The 22,432-nt window shown below is 44.5% G+C and overlaps 1 protein-coding gene across 17 annotated transcripts in view; it reads left to right on the top strand.

Annotated features, from left to right (window-relative positions):
* LOC102685831 (membrane-associated phosphatidylinositol transfer protein 2) overlaps positions 1-22,256 on the top strand; it is a 104,009-nt gene extending 81,753 nt beyond the window's left edge. For 8 of the 17 annotated variants that reach the window (XM_069181903.1, XM_069181904.1, XM_069181912.1 and 5 more), the window contains 16 exons: positions 252-441; positions 1,367-1,486; positions 2,042-2,253; positions 2,598-2,773; positions 2,895-3,065; positions 4,056-4,208; positions 6,320-6,484; positions 9,443-9,673; positions 11,513-11,661; positions 12,209-12,325; positions 12,787-12,903; positions 13,470-13,618; positions 14,001-14,150; positions 15,076-15,259; positions 15,682-15,810; positions 16,652-22,256. In XM_069181903.1, the coding sequence (XP_069038004.1) occupies positions 252-441; positions 1,367-1,486; positions 2,042-2,253; positions 2,598-2,773; positions 2,895-3,065; positions 4,056-4,208; positions 6,320-6,484; positions 9,443-9,673; positions 11,513-11,661; positions 12,209-12,325; positions 12,787-12,903; positions 13,470-13,618; positions 14,001-14,150; positions 15,076-15,259; positions 15,682-15,810; positions 16,652-16,999 (2,761 nt within the window). In that variant the 3' untranslated portion in view covers positions 17,000-22,256. The remainder of the gene's footprint in view (positions 1-251; positions 442-1,366; positions 1,487-2,041; positions 2,254-2,597; positions 2,774-2,894; positions 3,066-4,055; positions 4,209-6,319; positions 6,485-9,442; positions 9,674-11,512; positions 11,662-12,208; positions 12,326-12,786; positions 12,904-13,469; positions 13,619-14,000; positions 14,151-15,075; positions 15,260-15,681; positions 15,811-16,651) is intronic. The other 9 variants (XM_069181913.1, XM_069181914.1, XM_069181915.1 and 6 more) reach the window with 6 other exon arrangements.
* Positions 22,257-22,432: the final 176 nt, after the last annotated feature.

Here is a 22,432-nt window from a genome sequence, read left to right as displayed (position 1 = left end):
CTTAATGCTTTTGTGCCTGAACACATCTCCTTTTGTGCTGAAGTAATTTCCACAAAATATAAGAAGATTACACATCACTGCAACACTGCTTTAACTGTAGTTTTACCCCCACTCCCCACAAACAACAGCATGTCATTAATATTTAAAATATCTACAAAAGAACATTAAATGATGTACATTTACACAGAAATGTAGGTTGTGTAAAAAGAAGACGACCACTAAGTTTTCTGCGCTCTGTTTCTGCTCGGCAGCCTGAGTCCCTACAGCTATGACGAGGGATGTCTGTCCAACAGCCAGGACCATATTCCGCTAGCTGCCCTGCCCCTGCTGGCCACTTCCTCCCCACAGTACCAGGAGGCGGTGGCCACGGTGATCGTCCGGGCCAACCAGGTGTACGGTGACTTCATCAAATCGCAGGAGGGAGTCTCCTTCACTGGGCAGGTCAGTGAAGGGTGATGCCCAGTCAGCAGGCGTGGGCACTGCAGTCCTCAAGTCACCATCTGTCAAACTGCAGCGCTTTTGCAAGAGCAGCACTGTGCTATTCTTAGAAATGTGTCAGGAATCCTGACCTGAGCTGTATATCACTCACCTTGAGAAATTTGCATAGCAAAGCTACATTGTCACTACAAGCGGTGTCTGATTGAAAGCCTTGTGAAGGCATTGCTTAAACTGAGTATTTTTAAGCCTGGAAGAAATATGAAATGCAAAAGTGTACTGTAAAAGCATGTAACTGTGATTTCAAGGGGTAGAATTGCTCTGATTGTACTAAAATAGATTCTTAAATTGAAGCAGTTTGTTTCTTTTAAGAATTAAATTAGTTTTATTGTGTTGTACTGTGTTTTTTTCAGATTTGAAACTGATGTGTGAAATGTATTTGGATAAAATTCTTACGTACAGTACACAGAAATGAATAATTCACATAAGATACACAGAAGGAAATTAAATAGGGAATATTGAAATTGATCCAAACTATATAAAATTATTTTAAGTTACATGATACAGAAAGTTCTTTACATGTAAAAAAGATCAGACTGATACATTTTTATTATTTGCTTTGATGCTAAAGAAGTTACAAGTTGCTGTGACCACTGCCTGCTAGCCTGAGATGTAAGCTTTTATCAGGTGTCAGAATTCCTCCGCACGTTTGATGTTCCTCCTACAATCTCAAGTGTAAAATTAGGTTTTTTTTAATGCTGCAGTATTATTTCCCAATAGAGTACCAGTAGGAGCCTCCTTGATGTAAAGTGCAAGGAATGGTAGTTTTTCCATCTTCAAGCTGGAGCAGATCTGAGTGCGGAGACGGATGGTTTGTGCATCCTCTTCCTCCTGTCATGGTCTTTGCTTTGTGTTGCTTTCCAACGCGCAGGTGTGTCTGATAGGAGACTGCGTGGGTGGCATTCTGGGATTTGACGCTCTGTGCAACAGCAACCAGACAGTGTCAGAGAGCCAGAACAGCAGCAGGAGAGGCAGCGTGGTGAGTGTCCAGGTAAGAAACTGTGTCACCGCTCAGCTGACACCGGAGGTCGCTTTCCCTTTGGTTCTGTGACCTGCGCGATGTGAAACTTCATTCCAAGATGGTGCTTGGTTTTTACTAATGGAAAAAAAAAGAATTTTCTGTTTGGTCGATGCCCTGTGATGACTGGCCAACCAGTGTGTACCCTGCCTTGCTTGCCAGGCCAGGCTTCAGCTCCCCCATGACCTTGAACTGCAGGAAGTGCTTAGATAATGAATGGATGGCATCATGGTCTACCTGTTACCATATACACATCGAGGAAGAACGGTGTTTGGATTACTGTGTGTTTGCTGATGGATTGCTCTCTGTACGGGTTATTAATTGTTCCAGCATAACATGGTGTTTCCTTCTGTATTGGACTCAAACCACCCTTGTACCCAGCGCTCTGTGCTCAGCTTTGTTTTTCCCCCCCCATTTTATGAAACGTCTCTTGGTTTCCATTTATAGAACAGCGTTAAGTGTTCTGTTCATTCCTTTTGCCCAAATCAGCTGATAGCCGTCGTGGCTCCTTTTTTTTTGGCTAAGCAGGACAACGACCTGCTGTCCCCGGGAATCATCGTGAACAACAGCTACTGCTCCGGCAGCTCCAACCTCGAGGGCAGCCGGCACCTGAGCCGCAGCAACATCGACATCCCCCGCAGCGGTGCCGACGACCCCAAGAAACAGCTGCCCCGCAAGAGGAGCGACTCCTCCACCTACGAGCTGGACACCATCAAACAGCACCAGGCCTTCTTGTCCAGGTGATCCAGTCAGGGGAGAGGTCGGAAAGAGGGGTTGATCTTCCTTGCAGGAGCATTTTGTTTCCTTTATATCACTTCCTGTTCTTTACTACTAGGAGGGCAAACAACAGTCAGGTCATTTCCCTGTAGATTGTGTAGAAATGCTATGCTTTCACTGCGATCTGTTACTCTGCAGGATGTCTCGGGACATCTGTGCCATCAGTTGTTGTCCTGACGGGACAGGTATTGTCAGATTATAACGAGTTGATACAACAGGCAACCCCAGTGGGGCAACGGGCTCTCTTACAGACTTGACAGAAAGACTGGAACGCGGCTGTTCAAACTCTCTCTCGTGTCCTGTCCAGCCTGCACTCCAGCGTCCTGCGAAACGATCCCAGCTCCCGCAGATCCAGCAGCTCCACAATGCTGGACGGAGGTTCCCTCGGGAAGTTTGAATTTGAGGTGTCCGACTTTTTTCTTTTCGGCTCCCCGCTGGGCCTCGTGTTGGCGCTGAGGAAAACCGTCATCCCCGCTCTGGACGGTAAGAAACCCTTTTGCTTTTTTTGGGGGGGGGAGGGGGCACTTCTGCCAAAAGCAGCCGTTCAGCAAACCCTTCTCTCGTTTCTCCCGCTGAATACCGCCGTCTCCTTGCCCGCTTGCAGTGGCTCAGTTGCGACCGGCGTGTCAGCAGGTGTACAACCTGTTCCACCCCGCTGACCCCTCGGCCTCCCGCCTGGAGCCCCTCCTGGAGAAGAAGTTCCACCTCCTGCCTCCCTTCAATGTTCCTCGGTACCAGCGGTTCCCCCTGGGAGACGGCAACTCCACACTCCTGGGTGAGTCGGCTTCGCGGCACCGGAAACCCCACGCAAGACTAGAGCAGAGGCCCGCAGTCCTGGTCTGAGGGGCGGCGTGTCCGCAGGTTGTCTAGGTCTCTTTGAAGCATCCGGCACCTGACGAGCTGGGAGCAGCTATTGAACTGGCCCAATAACGAGCTGACGAGGTCAGCACAAGTCCAGCTGGACTGAAAACCTGAGGACTCACTGGCCCTTTAGGCCAGTGTTGGAGACCCCCCTGGGTCTTTATTCCTGGACTTTTTGAGTTCTGTTTTTCTTGCAGGTGTGAGAAAACCGGTGAGAGTGATTTTGTGCAGGGCATTCAATTCAGGCGACTGAATACACTTGCAAATCAGTAGACCTACAGTACAGTAACTGGCCAGATACCAGTGCATTTTCCTCAACTGTCTTTGAACTTTTACCAAAAAAACAGGATCTTGATGTTCACAGAGTCTTAAATCATAAATCTTAAACCTTTAGTTTTCTTTGTACGTTCAACATCGGAAGCAGGCTCGTTGCATTTCAAACCTTTGTTTACAAAGAATTAGTAGTCTTTATATGACATGTGCTTGATGTGTTTTGGGAGGTTTGTGTTCATCTACATGTTATCATTAAATTGTTGTTGGACTTATTACAGTCGGCCCTTACAGTCTAGTCTCCTATGTGTTGCAGCTTTCATATCTCCATAGGTAAGGAAGTCTTTGTAGATTCGCACTCTACAGTGGCAGTCTGTGCGGTGACAGCATGGGTCTACATGAGATAAACAGTACTGTATCACATCCGCTACTGAATCAGCATGGAGCAGATATTCAGTCTCTTATCTTGTTCCTCTGCTGGGAAACCCACAGGGCAGGTTGAGATGTCAGGACAGTTGCTGTAAGGGCTTGACTCTTATTGGTCTTGTTGACAGTTTGTGGCTACATGTCTGTTCTTTGTTTTTTTTTCCGTTTGTTTCTTTGTCCTCCCCTACCCCTACCTCCCTGCTTCTAGTCGAGACAGTCCAGAGCAATCCCATTATCCTCATGGAGAGCAGCGGCTCATTGGCTGCTCTCCGCTCCCAGGAGGGCATCAACGAGACCAGTATACCAGTCCCGGTTCTAAACTGGCAGGACGGCTCCATAAAAAATCCAGCTGCCACGGAGTGTGTGTAGTCTTTCCTTACATGGTTTTTTTTGCCTGTCTCTTGATTTCTCTCATGCCTCCTCGTTGTGTTTGCGATGTGCTTTATCTCGTTCTTGGGTTTGCGGGTTTTGTTAAGACACCTTCAATCTGGGAATGCCAGTGGCCCAGCTTGCATTGCATAGCAGTCCCAGCTATTCCTGCAGCTACTCTCTTCTTGAGTTCAGTTTCTAATGCTCCGATTGATCTTTAATTGTCATACAGGAGAAAGAGTGCGTAACACTGTGATCTGTCTTACGTATCCTAAATCCAAAGGCTGTATTACTGAACTTGGAGAACAGCATGCAGGACTTACTGGATAGGTACTGTACGTGCTGTCTTAAACCTGGGGCAGCTTTCCCGTCTATGTGGTGGTTCACCGGAGTTTTAGCATTTATACAAATGCACGATTTGGTTTGTAAATTGTAGGCTGGAAAATCGCTTTGATGCACAATATTTTGTTTTGGATGACTGTCTAGGGGACAGATCAAAGCAATCAGCTGAGAAATAGATCATTTTAACTGGAGTTCTTTTCAAGACTGTTCTATCCAGCTCTGTGCTCAATGATGTGCGAAGATGGGGCTAAAAGAATGGCTTAAACTGAATATGCAATGTTATGCTGTGCTGTGGTCAAAACTTTTAAAGTACAGACACTCTCCACTGTGTTATGCACAGTGACTGCTGCATTCACACCCCCTGCTTTTCCTGTGATGTTTTTGCATTTGTCCTAAATCTTACTGATTAAACATTTGGCAGTTTAGCTGGCTTGAATAAAATGCCAGGCAGAATTATCTGTGTCAGTTTAACAACACTTGTCAATTTTAAGGTGAGGAGGTTGTTCGTGCTGGGATGTTTCTAAACACAAGCTGTGGCCTTAATTAAATCTCAGTACAACTCCATTTTACAGTATTGGAGTTGCTACTTGGGGAATATGACATATCATCGATAAACATAAAGCAAAAAGAGATAAGATATGTGGGAAATAAATTTAATGATTGTTTACTCAAACTGTATATGCAGCACGAATATCGTCTTTTGTTGTGTATGTATGTTCAACATAGAGGTTCTCCGCTTAGGTCATTTTAGTCTGACGTTTTCACAGTTTTGCTGTAAAGTTTTCTCAAAGTTTCTACACAAACAGCAGTTAGACTTTAACATACCGTGTGAAGACCTTTGCATTGACAGCTACATTAACGTTGTAGTGCTTCTTTATACATGACCATAATTAATGAAGCTATTCTGCATGATCTCTTGTTCATCATACAAGAACACTAAAATTAGATGACATGGTATTGGAAAACTAAACTTGTGGCTGTTCGTGTGTGAGATGTTAATGATCTGAATTTGATCTGCTCTATAGTTCCAAAATACTTCTCTTTTCTGGGGAAAGTGAGAAAAGGATGTTTCTGCTATTGATAGAGGGGAAAAAAGGTGCTTAAGTTAGCGGTACAATTGACTTTTTAGCTGTATGTATTTTGTACTGAATTAAAATTGTAAAATGATTAACAACTTCATGTCAGCACTTCGCCCTGTTTAGTCTCTCATTTCAGAAACTAGAGCTTTTCAGAGAACATTTCAGAACTGTGTGTAATAAAGTGCTTCACCTTCCTGCTGGAATTCTCTTTCCGTTGGTGAACCCTGCAGTTCTCTTCAGCTCACGGCTTCAGATACGTTCGAAATTATCTTCTGTCAGTGGCTGTGGACGGCAGTAGGCAGCACAGAGCTGAAGGCTTGTAAAACTCGCTTCTCAAGCTAAAAAGTCGATTGTATCGTTCATTTAACGTTAATGAGAGACAATGAAAACAAAAGCAGGGCCATTATTGTGTTTTTTTTTTCCTGTATTTGTTCCTTGTATCCCCATTTTGTGTGAGGTTGGCTACTAACCTCGATGTGCCCCCACAGCATTTTCTATGTGGCAAACAGCATCTCAGATTGCTTGGTTTTACACACACACCGGTAAAACCAACTTGCATCCGAGTTTCTCCGTTTCACCTTCTCCTGTCTGTGTTTCTGCACCGGTTCCTTCCTCTTCATTGTCTGTCCCTACACTTCTCAGAACGTGTGCCTAATCGGATTTCCTTGTTTCGGCTCAATAGCAGATGTTGTTCAGTCTCATGGTGCTGTCTTCGTGGACCCTTCGTCCCCCTCCTCCCCCATTACAGCCCCTCACTGCCGGGGCCTGCGGAGAGCCAGTGAGGTCAGCATTGCCAGCCAGGTCTCAGGAATGGCAGACAGTTACACTGCCTCCAACATAGCCAACAGTAAGTGTCCCCACTCCCCTCCCTCCGCCTGCACGACACACGGAGCTCACCGGCACGGCGCACCCACACGGCTCTCGCGCGCGCGTGGCTCCTTGGCCCGTCCCTGGTTTAACCAAACTGCTTCTCAGTCAGACAACAAATTTTATTTTCTGTCACTAGGCCTAAGGGCTGCTGAGATTCTTGCAAGGGTTTTAGGAATCTGGGCATTGGGAATTCAATCTTGGATTGCTAAACGCTCTGATTTATCACAGAAAGGTTTCCAAAGGGGGTATTTTTGTGTTTCTTTTGTGTGCAGCCTTAATGCACTACTATGTCATACCAGCAGAGGTCACTGAATAGTGAATAATGATCACTGTTCTCCTCTTGACAGACTTGGGGCCACATACTGGGCTCATACAGTAGAGCAGACAGGATACTTTTAGTATGTACAGTATGTGTGTTCTCATGATTTTTGAAAAAGGCAGTTAGCATTAACTTCAGTGTGAGATGATGATCTTCTTATCGTAATGTACAGCAATGTCAAGTGTACGTTTTATATGAAAGGATATACACTGTACGTACTATCTTTTCCCGTAATTTTTATGAAGTACGTTAATCTGAATTTCATTGTAAATTAAATGCTTAATTCCTTGTATTTATTCAACACATATAATACCAGAGGATCTCAAAAAACGTTTTACATATGGAATTGGACACCCTTCATCCTGCGCTGAAGTGTAGTAGGTGATGGAGGGCTCATTATGCACCAGTAGACCCACTACACAGCAGATCAGGTGGACAATTATTTCAACAAATGGATGAAGGGGGAAGTTTTAAGGAGGGACAGTTATGCAAGCCCACAATTTACAGTTTAGGCAATACATCAGGATTAATGCCCCCTGCTCTTAATTGCCCAAGTTGTTGGGACATTGGTTTAACATTTAAAAGATGGTAAGGTGTCCCTGGTCACTATAGTGCAGCACTGGTTTGGAAATGTATTGCAGCCATAAAGTCGTCAGCTGTACTTTAGCTGGTGTAAAACAAGGCATTCAAAGGCATTCATATCTGGAGTCCTTGCCAGTAGAGTTAGTTGTGTCACTGAGCTGATATAAAGGGAACTGGGCAAAACAGAGATGCAGTGAATGTATTTTGATCTACAGTAGAAGCCCATTTTGCTTCACATCAGAGCATATATTTGTGCTTTGCTTTAAATTTTACTTTATTTATAATCACTACCGTTAAAGGTATCGTTTATGTGTTGAACCCTGTAAAAAATCGGTCTGATCCAAGAGTAGACAGGTTTGCTTAACTGATAGAAACCCCAAATAATGGCAGAGAACTTAAAGGGATTTATCTAGGGACAACAGGACAACAGCATCCAAGAACTGAATACTTTGTGAATGTTTGGAATATTAAGTGAGACAGGTTTGGCTTAACCCACTTGCTCAATGGCTGGCCTCCTGGCCACAAGACAGGGAGGATTGAACCCAATTCAGAGAGCAGCTAACCAAGGGGCAGCAGCAAGGCGCAGATGGGGGGCAGGTGGGATACTTGAGACGAATGCAAAGAGAGATGTGTTCAATATACAGCATAGAGCTATTTTCCGTGATTATGGTGATGAGGAGCAGCTATGCGAGTTTGACTTCATTTTCCTTCCTAAATTTCAGTTCATAATAACTTCCATTATTAATGGGGCAGGGGATTGGCCAGTGACTTTTGGGGATCTTAAAAATAAAAAAAAACAACTAAATGTGTAATTTTAATTTAATTTAAAAAAGGCAGTTTAAAAATGATTAATCATCCACACCTAGAGCCTCTGTTCAGCATAAAAATAAAATCCACAATTAAACAGTACATCTCACACGCCCTCGCTCATTTCTTTTCAGAAAACTGATTTAGAGATAAATAATTCAATAATCATCCCTGGCATAAACCACAGTTTGTCCTTGACAACTCTCATGTTTCTTGTTTGTAGTTTCCTGTTTGCAAATTTTCAAGGGATAAATTGCATTCATCTTGACCACGTTTGCAGTGCTGTGCATACAAAGAACAGAATCTGTTTGCTGCATTTCTCTTTCATTGGTCCATGTTGTTTTGTGTGCGCAGAAATCAAGGAGCTTTAATGTTGTTTTCTGTCATACGTCAGGACTGTGGCCCAAAATGTTCCCCTTTCATCATATTCACAACCTTCAGAACAGATTTTGTAATACAGAAGAAATTCTGTGCTGAAGGAAGTCTTTATTCAACGCAGAATACGGTTTTTCGAATTGTAGAGCAATCATACAGTAATGCGTCTCTTCCCAACCCTGGACCTTGGGACCACAGGACCAGCTGGTTTCCATTCCAGCTGGGATCTCGAATGCGTAATTAAAACTGTAATTGAACTAATAAGGTGATTGATTAGATCTTTTAATTGCTTTCTGCTCCTAGAATGTGCATATTTAAAAAAATATGTATAGGTGAATTTAAAATCTTTTACTGTTGCTGTAAAACAATTAAAAGTGTCTAATTAGTAAATTATTACTTAAATCTGGGGGTTCAATTAAAAAATCAAGGACTCAGCTGGAGCACAACCCACTGGACACAGGGATCACCTGGACACTGGCTGAGAAGTCTTTCTGTAGGGAATATCTAAAGGCATAATGCAAAGGCTCTTATAAAGACTAGCAAATGTTTGAAGCTTTTTTAGATTAATATATATACGTGATAGCACTGCAGTTACTCGATCAAAATAATATTAGCAATGACATCACAAAGAATTCATTACGGGACTGAAAAAGTTCAATAGCCTAAAAATAGTGCAAAAGAAAAGTAGACTTCTGAGGCTGTTATCGTTGTCACAGTTGGACCCCTTAAATCACTGTGGCTGCTCCCTTTTCCTTTCTACAAACGAAATATTTATTCCTAGTGTTACTAATGTGTTTATTTTTTCATGTTTATTAATTTTTTTTTGTTTTTTTTTTGTTTTTGTTTTCTTAGCACAAGCATGCCAACTTAACCATTCCAAAAAACTAAGCCTTTTATCCCAACTCGCTCTCCCCTACAATAAGTCCTTTCTAAGAAGCCCTTCTCCCAAGTCCCGTAGAAAGTCACAGGCAGACAGAGGCAGAGGCCCCGACTGCTCGAATCACGTAGAGAAGAGCAGTTCCTTGGGGCCTGTCCGCAGTCCCGGCACCATTTCGCTGATCCCGCCACTGGATATTGAGCAAGGTATTCTGGAGGGGGGAAGCCAACATTGACATCACTTCCTGTCACAGCCTTCGGAACGATAGCCGCCACCACTGCATTAGCTCCGCTCTCCTGCAGAATCCGCCTCCCACTCCCTTCCCCCTCCTCTTCAAACTTCTTTAGTGTCTCGTACCCTCTGCAAATCACTACTCTGCCTATCCCCTCCAAAAATCAAACCCTGTCCCGGCACCGCCGTCCAGTCAGGTCCACACTCGGCAGGGGCGTTTCCCAGTGGCGAGACACCCACTGTGGGCTGGGGTTTCGCGCCCACTCCACGACCTGGAGGTTTTAAGATGAAATGTAAGCTTTTTCAATGCCTGCAATGTAGCACGTCAACCTGAAAATTGAGGAGGAAGGACATACCTCAGACACGGGCTCATGGGAAGTACTGATAGGGAAGCTAGTGTCCAGGGATTTGGCTGGTGAGGCTTGTGAGGCTCACCTTGGCCAGGTGGCCCAGTGGGAGTGTCACTTTGGCCTCCCAGATGCAAAGGCATCTTGAGAGTACTGAAGAGCCATGACTCTGTAGGTTCTCCAGGGTTTCTTAAATCATCAGGACACTAGACAACTGGAACAAAAGATTATGACCATCTGAAGCTAGTCAATCATCTGATCTATTGAGCACTTAAAACTCCAAGATGCTCCAGTCCAGCTTGGGCCACTCTTGTCATAGCCACCTGGTGTTAACTCAGCATTAGACTGACTTCACTTGACAGATGATCAGTGGTATTACAGCACATTGCTCCCCAGCCCTCGTAGCACTACAGCTGGACAGGGTGAAAGCTCAGATGAAATGCCCCTGCTTGCAAGTTCCACAGTAAAGCAGAAATGAACAGGGCAAGCCAGTGTTTAACATGAACAGGTGAAGCGCCTGGTGTAAGAGTTCTAAGTATAGCAAGCTTGTGTGTCTGTAATCTAAAGGAAGTAGACATGCAAAACAGAGCGAGAATATAAGAACATAAGAAGTAAAACAACGACTACATCATTCTTAGCTATTACTGGAGGACGTGTGATTTTTTAACAAATGCCCTGAGATGAAAACAGTTCAGTATATGTTTGAACTTTTCAAGCAAAGCAGACACAGGGAATATCTGGACATCTAAATTACATAACAGGGCAAATGTTTTTTTTAATTACTTTTTAAAAACGCAGATGATAAAATAACATCCGTGCAAGGATTCTTCCCCAAATTCCTGTCATTCACCAGTGAGAATTGTTTGAGCCTGCTTTGAGCCAGGCTTAGATGTTGCTGAGGGACAGTGGGAGTTCAACCGAGAGTCAGATAAAGGGAGATCTTGGCTCTAATGTCTTTGGAATATCTGCCCTGCTGACACCGCCTGCTCTGCTGAGTTCTTTTTTAATTTCTTGCTGTTTTTTTGTTTTTTACTGGCGCAAGCTTCTACTCTAAGGAAAAAACTTACAGTCACTATAACTTAGTCATGCTACGAGAATGCCTCTTGATCTGTAGTACTGTAGGTGCTTCTTTCTTCCACTGAGGTTTGATGTTACTGCCAAACATACCTTAACGAGAGTTAAAACTGGCCCTCTGCTCTTCTGTTCTGGTATGGGGGGGGACCCCCACATCAACCAAGGATTTTTAAAAAAATGAGGGGTTCATGATCTGCTTTACTGACTACACAGGAGCCTTGCCAAGCAAATGCTTAAGTAACATAGTTGGAAAGAGTAACCTGGTAAAAAATACACTGCCTCTCAATATTGTGAACGGATTGTGAGAGGCCCCGTATCTCGGGCGGCAGTAGCAGGTGTTTTGCGCCTGGCCGCTGTGAAAAGCAGTGCTGACGTGGATCTCTGTCCTGGCAGTTGCGGCGCGCTGGTGGGGAACAAAGAGGATTGATTTGGCCCTGTACTGCCCGGACGCGCTGACTGCGTTCCCCACTGTAGCACTGCCACACCTCTTCCACGCCAGCTACTGGGAGTCCACAGACGTGGTGTCCTTTCTGCTCAGACAGGTAGGGTTGTTCTGGGGGGGTATTCGCAGTACTACTCTCTCATAGATCGAGTGCTAGCACTTCAGCAAGCGTGTCCATTCCTGAGGAGAGTCCCAGAGAGTTCGGTCAAAACACCTAAATTATGAATACACGTTATACCCCATAAATAATCTGTTCTGAGTAACTTTATGCAACACAAACCTTAAAGATTTTGTTTTTGTAATTTGTCAAAGGGGGTGTATTGTAGTATTTATGGGCCTTAATATATAATTTTGCTTCTTCCCTTGGGCGGTGTGATGATACAGTTAGGAGGATGCTCATTTTTCTTTTCCTATCAAAGATAAGTCTCAGCGAGTAGCTTTTGGTGCTGTGAATAGTTTCACATGGCTGTTAATCTATGTCTGTCTCCGGGTATGTGCTGAACAAAAAAAGGGGATCCACAAAGGTCTGCATGTGATTTTAATGCCGTGCTCAAGTGTGCAGGACTGGGTGGAGGGCAGGCATAGCTAGCAATTCTGGGCACAGCTCCATGAGGTACTGATACCTGTGCATTGATGATGGCCTGCAGGTGATGAGGCATGAGAACTCCAGTATCCTGGAACTGGACGGGAAGGAGGTGTCAGTGTTCAGCCCCTCCAAACCTCGAGAGAAGTGGCTGAGGAAGAGGACTCACGTTAAAATCAGGGTAAATATTCCCCGATCCTTTAAGTGTCCTAACACTTAACAGAGTGGACTGTCCAAAGTACTTTCACATGCTAGTTTCTAGGATTTATCTTTCCCATATAGAATAGCGATGCCTCTATTGAGCAGAACACTGGGAGGTTCAGCTAGCTTTATTTATTTATTTTTCCTTTTGATAACTACTTTAGCTTCTAAATGGACGGAAGAACCATCAGGTTGTACATCAGGTACTACAGTAAGCACGTCCCCAGACTGGGGTCAGACGTGAGCCAGGCCATCCTGTTTCAGGTGCCTATGACCCACATTCAGAATTCAACACAGAAAATCTTCCACTTCGAGATCTCAATTATTTCTTCGGTTAGGTTCACAACGCTGTTGCGCCACTTTGAAGTTTGTGTGCGAGTCGGAAAGGGCCTCTCTGCCAGCCGGTCTAAAGAGCGCTCGCATGTTTCCGTCTGTACGCAGAACGTGACGGCGAATCACCGAGTGAACGACGCAGTATTCACAGAGGACGGGCAGCAGGTGGTGACCGGCAGGTTCATGTACGGCCCCCTGGATATGGTCACGCTCACTGGGGAGAAGGTAAGGCCGTCCTCAGGGGGCACCGGGGAGGGCGGAGAAAACGTCTGGGGAGCTCGGGCGCCCTGGAGGGCTCTGCCCCCCTCAAGGAATTGTCTCCAGTAACTAGAAAGACGCCACTCGCAGGTCATCTTACCGGCACAACCTGCTTATTCCACCTCGCTCCGTGTTTGTAAAGAGAAACATAGCAGCAGAAGCTGAGTCCAGTGCTTTTTGTTCCCAGTCTTGGAGACCTGAGGTCATAAACAGCTCTTTTATGGTGTGCAGTGAACAATCTGAGAAGGACCGCCGTTGACTTTCCTGCTGGGGATTATAAGTCGAGTTCTGTTTAACTGCGTGTGGAGGATGCAGCAGTGCGTAGGCAGAAGCTAGTGTATGCTTTGACCCACAGAGGGGTACTAGTGGGAAGCGTGGGGGAACGTGACCAGAAAAGTCACATCCCGCTATGCGGAGAGGGTCTCAGAGGGCTAAAAGTGAATGCCGTGATGATCTACGCTGCTCTTGAAAAGAGGACGGGATTTCAGGCTCTTGTCACTCGGGGGTATAACCGCGTTCGTGCTGTCTTTCAGGTGGACATTCACATCATGACTCAGCCCCCGACTGGGGAGTGGGTCTACTTCGACACCGAGCTGACGAACAGCAGCGGCCGCATCTCCTACGTCATCCCAGAGAGCAAGCGCCTGGGCATTGGCGTGTACCCCATCAAAATGGTGGTCAGGTACGGGGGTTGGGGGGGCCCCATTTAAGGTCCGTCTAGCACAGGAGACAAAGCAGCGTGCCCCCACAAAACACCAAAGCCAAGGCTCGGGAAGTTACTGGACCTTCTGAAATGGAAGCCGCAGCTGTGAAAAGCAGAGACACAAACGGTTGTAAGCCCAAATGTCAGGGTCCAGGCGGTCCTGGTTTTTTGTTTCAGATACCGTGTGGTGGAAATGTAATCGTTAAATACAAGGGGGTGTGGCCTCAGGTGAGTTTGGGGTTGAACGAGGCCAGTCTACGAGACAGGGTACATTGATGACTTCCTTTCTTAATCACTGTTGTCCTGACGAGGACGTGATGACCACCACAGGAAGCTCTAAGCTCTGCTCTCCTTCACGCAGGGGCGACCATACATACGCGGACAGCTATCTGACTGTCCTGCCCAAAGGGACGGAGTTTGTGGTGTTCAGCATCGATGGCTCCTTCGCCGCCAGCGTCTCCATCATGGGCAGCGACCCCAAAGTCAGGGCAGGAGCCGTGGATGTTGTCAGGTAGGAGCTGCAGTCGGACCGGCACCTCCCAGAAATTCCCCCCGAGGGCAGAGCGGAGAGCTGTCACCGCGAGCAGTAAGAACCTCCAAACGCGGGACTCGGTTTCATTACCGAAGGGGACAAAAATGTGCAGGTGTAGGATTCGGAGCACGTCTGGGAAGAAGATGATTTAAGTGATGGTGCAGCTTGGGCCTTCTGAGCCACTGCAGCCAGGACAGGCGCTTGCCCCCGGCATCAGAGGAGCTCAGCGGCCCAGATGTCGCTGCCGTAATTGTGTTGCGCCATGTCACTTGATTCCTGGTCAGGGCACATGGTGAGCAGGGTGCTTGCTGGGGCTGCTGCAGCGATGCTTGCAACTTGCCAGCCACCTGGGGGCTCGGAGTGATGCCTCAGCTCTGCAAGGGCACTGCCCCTCCTGATGGGTACCGGCAAGGAGTGTGTCCGCCGGCCCTCGTTCACCCCACTCAGGTGCAGGACTCTTTGGAAAGCCGAGTCTTAAAACGATAATATTGTAATATTGCAGTATTCTTGCTTACCACTTCTACATATACCAGGAGGAGCTAGGATCAGTAAGATAAGATCATTTTATTGGCCATATAGAATTTCTTGCATTAGGAATTTGACTTTTTGCATACCCCAGCTTGCTCTCCATGAGACACACAGACAGGGAGAGTGAAGCTTGGGGTCAGAGTGCAGGGTCAGCCATTCATACGGCACCCCTGAAGCAGCTGGGGTTAATGGCCTTGCTCAGGGGCCCAACGGAGTAGGATTCCTCTGCCGGCCGCGGGATTTGAACCAGCAATCCTCCGTGCCACTGCTCCACCTGTAGGTCCCATGAGTCCTCATCTTCAGCTGTTCTGCTGTACTAGCAAGTAGTTGGTCAGGCGAGCACAACTGAACGTGTGCACCTGTCGCTGTCTGGTAGGCACTGGCAGGATCTGGGCTACCTGATCATCTACGTGACGGGGCGGCCCGACATGCAGAAGCAGAGAGTGGTGGCCTGGCTGTCGCAGCACAACTTCCCCCATGGCATCGTGTCCTTCTGTGACGGGCTGGTCCACGACCCCCTGCGCCACAAGGCCAACTTCCTCAAGTCACTCATCACCGAGGTGAGAGCGATACCCAGGGTGTCTTGGTGTTTAGGTTAATCAGTAACCAGGCCCTCTCCTAGATCCAGGAAGCTGATCTGACAAAGTTTAATCCTAACAACTCTGATACTGTTCTGATACTGACAGAATCACTGTGTCTGCTGTACCCTCTAGGGAGCATTTCTGTCCTCATGGTTGTAGTTCATGTCTCTACGCAGTGGGATCAAATTCAGATCCCATGAAAGAGTAGGTCTGCCTTTATCCTTTATAAAAAATATGGAAATTAAGTGTTGCAGCAAACTGTCGTTTTAATTTTTTTTTTACAGATTGACTGACATTGTGGGGCAAATGGGTTGGAACAGACAGGAAAATAATAATGCTTTACAGTTCACACAAAGCTCATAATTCTTCAAGCTTATCTTTTTTCTCCTTTTGCCTGTTAGTCTTATATGAAGATCTATGCTGCATATGGATCCACAAAGGATATTTCGGTGTACACATCCATTGGATTGTCGCCTTCTCAGATTTACATTGTTGGCCGACCCACCAAAAAGATGCAGCATCAGTGTCAGGTAGGAATCTTCTGCAGCAGGAGTTCGGAGTTTTTCATGCCGGGCTCAGTAACCGTATCTGTGTGAGAGAGGCGGGATTAAATCACTAACCGCTAAATCTTACTCCTTACCACCTCATGGATACCCACGTCGCGTGGTTCTCAACTCACAGGAATGTGGAGTTTGGAAGCCGTGCTCAGTTAAAAGTTAAACAATGAAAACCAAAATAAAACCATCTTATTTACAGAAATTGTATATACAGAAGTGTTTTTCCACACGATGGAAATTTTGTTTCTCACTGGAAGAAAGGTGAATTTCAATATGACCTAACTGATCAAAATACAAATATTGTAAATGGTATTGCTTCCCTGTCTTTTAGATATGCTTCTTTGATTATAAGGGACAGGGGAGATAGGAGTCCCCAAACCTAGGCAATTTCAACACAGAAATTGCAAGGTTAAATGAGAATATGCATCAGTAGTCCTAGAAATCACAAAGTCACAAACCCTGCCTGATGTCGGCTCTTCAGTCTGGTGTAGATTCCCAGTCTTTCTGCACGCCGTGATCTAGGTCCCGCAAGCGCGACGCCAACATGGATCTCACTCGCAACGTGGTTCACCGAATTTCCAGAATCACTAGCGGCAGACGACTTGAAGTGCTTATTTTTCTGCTTTGAAAACCGTCTCAGCTGGTGTTCCAGTCAGCGAAACCAGTCTACACTAACACAATCTGGATTTTTTAGGGAATTAGGCAGTAGATGAGGCCGGTTTCCTGATTATCCCACGTGCTTCAGAGGTGTTGGTCTTTCTTCGTTAACTAGACCCCCGTTCTTTCCCTCTTGGCTGTGTCTCTTGTGCCGCAGTTCATCACGGACGGCTACGCCACCCACCTGTCCCAGCTGGAGTACAGCCACCGCTCCCGCCCCGCCAAGACCAGCACGCGCATGGTGCTGCGCAAGGGCAGCTTCGGGCTGGGCGGCAACACCGACTTCCTGAGGAAGCGCAACCACCTGCTGCGCACCATCTCCTCCCAGCCCGGCGGCGCCCCCGCCCCCGCCCACGCCAAGCCCGAGCGGACGCAGAGCCAGTCCGACAGCGAGAGGGAGCGCGAGCGCATCGAGCGCAGCCAAAGAAGCATGAGCATCGCGGCGGGGTGCTGGGGCCGGAGCAGCAGCACCAAACTGGAAGCCGGAGCGCTGGGTCAGAAATAGGCCGAGCAGGGAGAGGACTTTCGGCGGCCTAGGGACTCGGGACGGGAGCAAAGGGGGGGGAGGGAGAGCGAGGAGCAGGACTTGGCAAGTCAGTTTCGGGGGACACATCCGGGAGGGTGGGGGGAAGGAGCAGAAGCAAATATGGTGCTACAGTTTTTTTAAAAAAAAACAGGAACAGCATCAACAAAGGAAAGGCGTCGAGGATACAGAGAAGTTGTGCTTTGAGCATCACAAAAAAAAAAATGCAGGCCTTAAACCAGTGCTCGGTGTTCCTGTGAGGAACATTAGCTCTCGTGACTTAAAATGGGGGGAAAAAAGAACCACTGGACGGAAGAGTATGCTTTTGGATGAAATGTCATTTGATCAGGAATGTGCTAAGTTCTGCATCTTTTCTTATCCAGGTTTCCGAGAGACTCTTTACATGTAAATACGTGCCTCCTTCACCTTCGCAGTATGTTAAGAAAGGTCAGTTTGGGGTGTTGTTTGTGTGCAGCCGTGTGGATCTTTTCTGATGGTTACTTGAAATTCAGTGCGGGAGAGTTCACTTGTATACATATTAAAGACCAGTGGTGCTTCTTTAGAATCTTGCTGTAGAGTAGTACTAGGCAATAATGAATCTCTCAATGCATATGTTACAGATCTACAGAACACATTTTTTAGCACGGCCTGCAGGTCACCAGAGGCCTTATCCAACACATTTCCTTCCTGTGTGAGATCAAAAAATGGTTTACACTAACAATATTAAAAAATAAAGCAGGAGTGGTGTGCAAAGCAAGATCTTTATTGTATTAAGAAAAGTAACTCCTTTCACTTTTTTCAAAAATAACTCAGTTTTGGAGAATATCTTTATCTCTGGAAACTGCTTGCAATACCTCTAGTAGTGTGTCCTTCAGTCTCTGCAAGAGTCTGTTTCACACTTGCATTGACCCTTTAAACCCCACTGAAGCACACCAATCCTCATTTGCCTGGAGTGCAGAAGCAGTTTGGAAGAGATCACTTTCTTAGGCGTCTGATTCAAGAAAGATTGTTTTAGAAATAGCTAGGATTAAAACTGAACATTGCTCGTCAAACAGACTGTTCCACAATATTCTGGAATGATTTAGTCTGAACATAGCTGAAACTATGATGGTATGGGCAAATGTGAAAAAAATGACTACTGCTTCTTATCAGAAGGGGCTTTAATGATGCAAAACAAGTTCCATAACATTTTGTCTTTTCAAAGGAACTCTGAAAATTTAAGAGCTTCTGACAGGCTATGTTACTGTAGATCTTCTTGTGCAACGTACACTTGCACAGCATAAATTCCACTTTTCATCTTTTAGTAAAGGAGAACATTTAATTGCATGCATGCCTTAGACATGCAGAGGAAGTGGCGAGCTTTGGTAAAATCAGTGCATTTAGGGAGGGCTAACTGGTTCGAGGTTTGCCTGACTGGCAGAGGTGATCATGCGGGTTTTAAATGAATCACTCTGCAGGAAAGCACACCTGGGCTTCACCTTGACCTTCATAAAAGATCCATACCTCCCCACAGCTCCACTCACACCTCCACATTCTCTAGCGGAATGTCCTGGGGGCAAACTGTATCAGCAGTCACTCAAAATCAACAAAACAGCCAAATCTTTTTTAAAGCTGTAGTAGCTCAACTGTATAACCTCATTGTTTTTGCACTAACTTTAGAATGGAGATCTTGTTACCATCTCATGTGGCTACATGTTGTTATCTGTAGTGCATGATAGCTATTATTTATTGCCTATCCCGGATGTGTGTGTGCGTGCGTGTATACTTTCTTAACTTTCAGGATATAAAAAAAAGTTAACGTGCCAAAAAGGCAGTACATGTGAGTGATTAAGCATGGAAGGGGCCATATCCAAGCTTTCCATTATATTACAGCCGGTCCAGAGCTCTGGACTTCTATTTTTCATTATAGTTACGTGATTTAGTTCTACAGATATTTTACAAATGGATTAACTATAATCCAATCTGTTAATAAATTCTGGGATCAGATTTCCCCCCAGAATTGAAATTATGATCTCATATAAATCTTGTCATCTATATGAAATGTGCAGACATGTCAGGGGTGTTTTATTATTAACAGTTAGCAATTGTGTGAGTATTTTGGAACTGTGATTTTTTTTTTACAATGAAGTTACAAGAAAAATTCCAGTATAATTTTGTGCTTTAAAAGTTAGAATGATTTGCCTTGTACAGTATTATATTTTTGTTACAATCTGTGATATTGCAAAACACTGGAATTGGTAATAATGTGTTCTTTCTGAACATGTGTGGCATTATATTATGACAGTAAGTATTCTGGAAAATTTAGATATGGCCTAAAACCAAACCATAACTGTAGAAGGCAACTGAATATGAGCATAGGCGGATGGTAAATAACAAAATTGCAAGCTCTTTGAAAACTAAATGTGTAGATAGTGTAAAGATTCTGTAAATGTTATGAAAAGTAGGTCTATACAGTCGAAAGTTATTTATTTATGTAGATATAAAAGGTGATGGATCCTTCAGGTTTTATTATATTTAAAAATGTAGCCTTTTCTGTTTCAGATGTATAGAAGTTATTTTAATGGACCAAGAATAATGTATCTTGTCAGTGTGTATAAGTGCAATATTATCACTCTTCATAGCTGAGAAACAGAAGAAGAACGTCATGTGCATTGACAATCAGTGTACCATGTGTACTGGGTCTACACTCACTGGCCAGAATATTAGGAACACCCACCTCCCGGATAACATATTTAGCCTCTGCATGTAGCAATACTACAGCACCGCTGCTGACCTGCGATCTAAAGAGACCTTGTCACACACCTCAGAAGGTCTTGAGATGTCTGCTGCTCCATCACAGCCCATTCTTCATGCAGGCCTGTCTCCAAGCACTTGAGTTGTGTCAAGAGCCATTGGCAGTGCGAATGAATGGCAGGAAGGTGATAGCAGTCTGTCTCACGCTTTACAAGTTAATCATGCATTGTCTAATGCCGAGGGAGTCTGTTCATTCCTCATATTTTGGGTAGTGAGTGTGTAACCCCTTTGATAAACCCATAGCACCATATACAGTAATAGCCTTTTTCAGTTACCAATAAGTAGTACTATAGCATACACACAATAAAACTGTACCCTTTATTACAAGTAGATAAAATAGCATCTTATCCGTTAAGTCAGAATCCAACAGTGAATAGATCTATACATCTGTGAATAGACATGCTGAGTGATGGGTGAGCTTGTTTGGGAGCCAAGCAATATCTACATGTTTTCCTAAAAGTTGTTTAAAAGAAGAACCAATAGTACTTTTCTGAAAAAGAAATGACTTATCCTGCATATTCATAAGTGCAGTAAGGGGGTTTTGCCTTGTGGGGGGTGACTTTTTGTACCATGTAGCTTCGATCTACACAGCAAAGAGAGGCCTGTTTCTGGCTTTATCTTCAGGAAATCACCCCCTGCAGAGGGTGGGGATGGTGTAAAGTGGTTGCCAACAGCCATCAGAATGGAGCCAACAGATCTTGCTGCCAAACTATTGACGGGTAAATATAGTACCAAGGGCAGTCTACAATGTGCAGGAGTATTTTAGTCATTGTTGGTAAACTAGGGCACAAAATTCACCAAATGGGTGAGCACACGCTGAAATTACTTGATGCTAATTTATCTTGGTTATCTACACAGATCATTAATGCCACGTTTCCTTTTGTGTCATCTCATTTCGAATTTGAGCTCAAATGCTCCGAGCCTTTTTCTCGGCTCGCCGTTTTAATTTTTGTCCCCATCAGATCACTGAAAAGCAGAAGCCACTCCACTCACAGCACAGGAGACCGAGAGCTGTCTCTTTGGCACAGCACACACAGCAGGAAGCATGTTAGCCTGCCACAGCACTGGGCTCTGCCCTGGACATCGTCCAGGGCTCACTGGTGTGCCATTGTTTGAAACTTCCCGGGATCAGATTGTATGAGAAACTCACAAGCGACTTTGCTGCAAAAACCCTGAAGCGTTCAGCATGGATTCTGCCTATGTGGTTCAGTGGGACCTGTAAGAACTTTCTTCTGAAATACAGTGTGGGGATGCACTGCAACAAACATACAAAAAAATGCTCTTGGTCAAGTTGCCTTAGGAGACTTTACTATGCCTGTACCAGAGATGGCATAAGATATTGCAGACTGCAGAAAGTATTAAATAGGCAAGTCACAGAGGACCCTAGATATGTTCTGCAGTAGGCCAGCAGAAGCAGATTTTTCCCTTTGCTGTTCTTAATCTGAAAAGAAGCCGGCAAAGCAGGACAAACATACTTACTGAGCGTTTCGCGTCTTTCAGATATCCTGGGCGAAGATGTTTTGAAATATTTACTACTGTCCCTTTACTACTAAAACATTTTATAATAAGAAAAAATATTTTTAAAGGTTTATATTTTACTAGGTCTATAGTCTTGCAAATATTACAGACCTTTTTTTTTTCCATTTAATTCAGTCCGATCGAATTAATCGTATGTACAGGGTCCTGATAGATAATACACCACATGGTCACCATCAGCAGGGGAAAGCAGTTTTGTCCACATTGTGAATCTGTACTAATCGCTGAAGTTCACACCACACCACCAGATATAGAAGAATTTTTTGTTATTTGACTTGATACAGCTCACAAAAAAAGCGGTGTCCATTTTATGCTGTAAACAGTACTTCTTAACCAGCAGGTTTCCTGAGTGGTAAGTACTCCGTTCCAATTATTGTTCAATATCAATAGCTCTACTAGTTAGCTTTGCTGCAGTAAATCAGAAGCCTTATGTTTCCTTTCATTGTTTTATCTCCATGAATATATTGATGAATTTAACGGAAACTTTTGTATGTTTATTATATTTTATTTATATGGAATTGTCAAATATGGGCGTAGGTGAACACAATAAAAATACTTAAGATTTTCCTAGATATGAAGGATGACTGCATACCAATTATAACATCAACACTGAGAAATAAATGTTTCCAAATTCAATCTGCTGCTTAACAGTTTTTTTTTATTTTACTGTATTAATTTCAAAATAAGTGTGTTAAGATAATGTTTTAATCTACTGTGTAACACTTCACACCTGCATATTTCTTCTTTCCTGGCTGTTAGTGCAATGTTCTAATGCCTGGGTGTGCTTTGTGTACAGTATCATTGTATGTAATGTGGATTAAAAAAAATTGGACAGCTATTTTATTCTTTACTTGTGTTCTATGTACAGTGTATAAATAAATATTAAAAGGTTAAAATGATTCACACATCATAGAGGTTTTTTTCCCTGCTAATTTATTTCTCTTTGTAAAGTACTAAAAATTCCCATCTGCAAGGAAATAAAAATTGGTCTTGTACATGTGAGGACCTCAGATCATTAACAATGAATAAAATACCAGTCAAGTTGGACTTTTTTATGCTGAAGAAAATAAGTCTTTGATGGTTGAA

This window comes from Lepisosteus oculatus, chromosome 22 (genome assembly GCF_040954835.1).
Source record: "Lepisosteus oculatus isolate fLepOcu1 chromosome 22, fLepOcu1.hap2, whole genome shotgun sequence".
NCBI lineage: Eukaryota > Metazoa > Chordata > Actinopteri > Semionotiformes > Lepisosteidae > Lepisosteus > Lepisosteus oculatus.
This window is presented reverse-complemented; position numbering and strand designations above follow the sequence as displayed.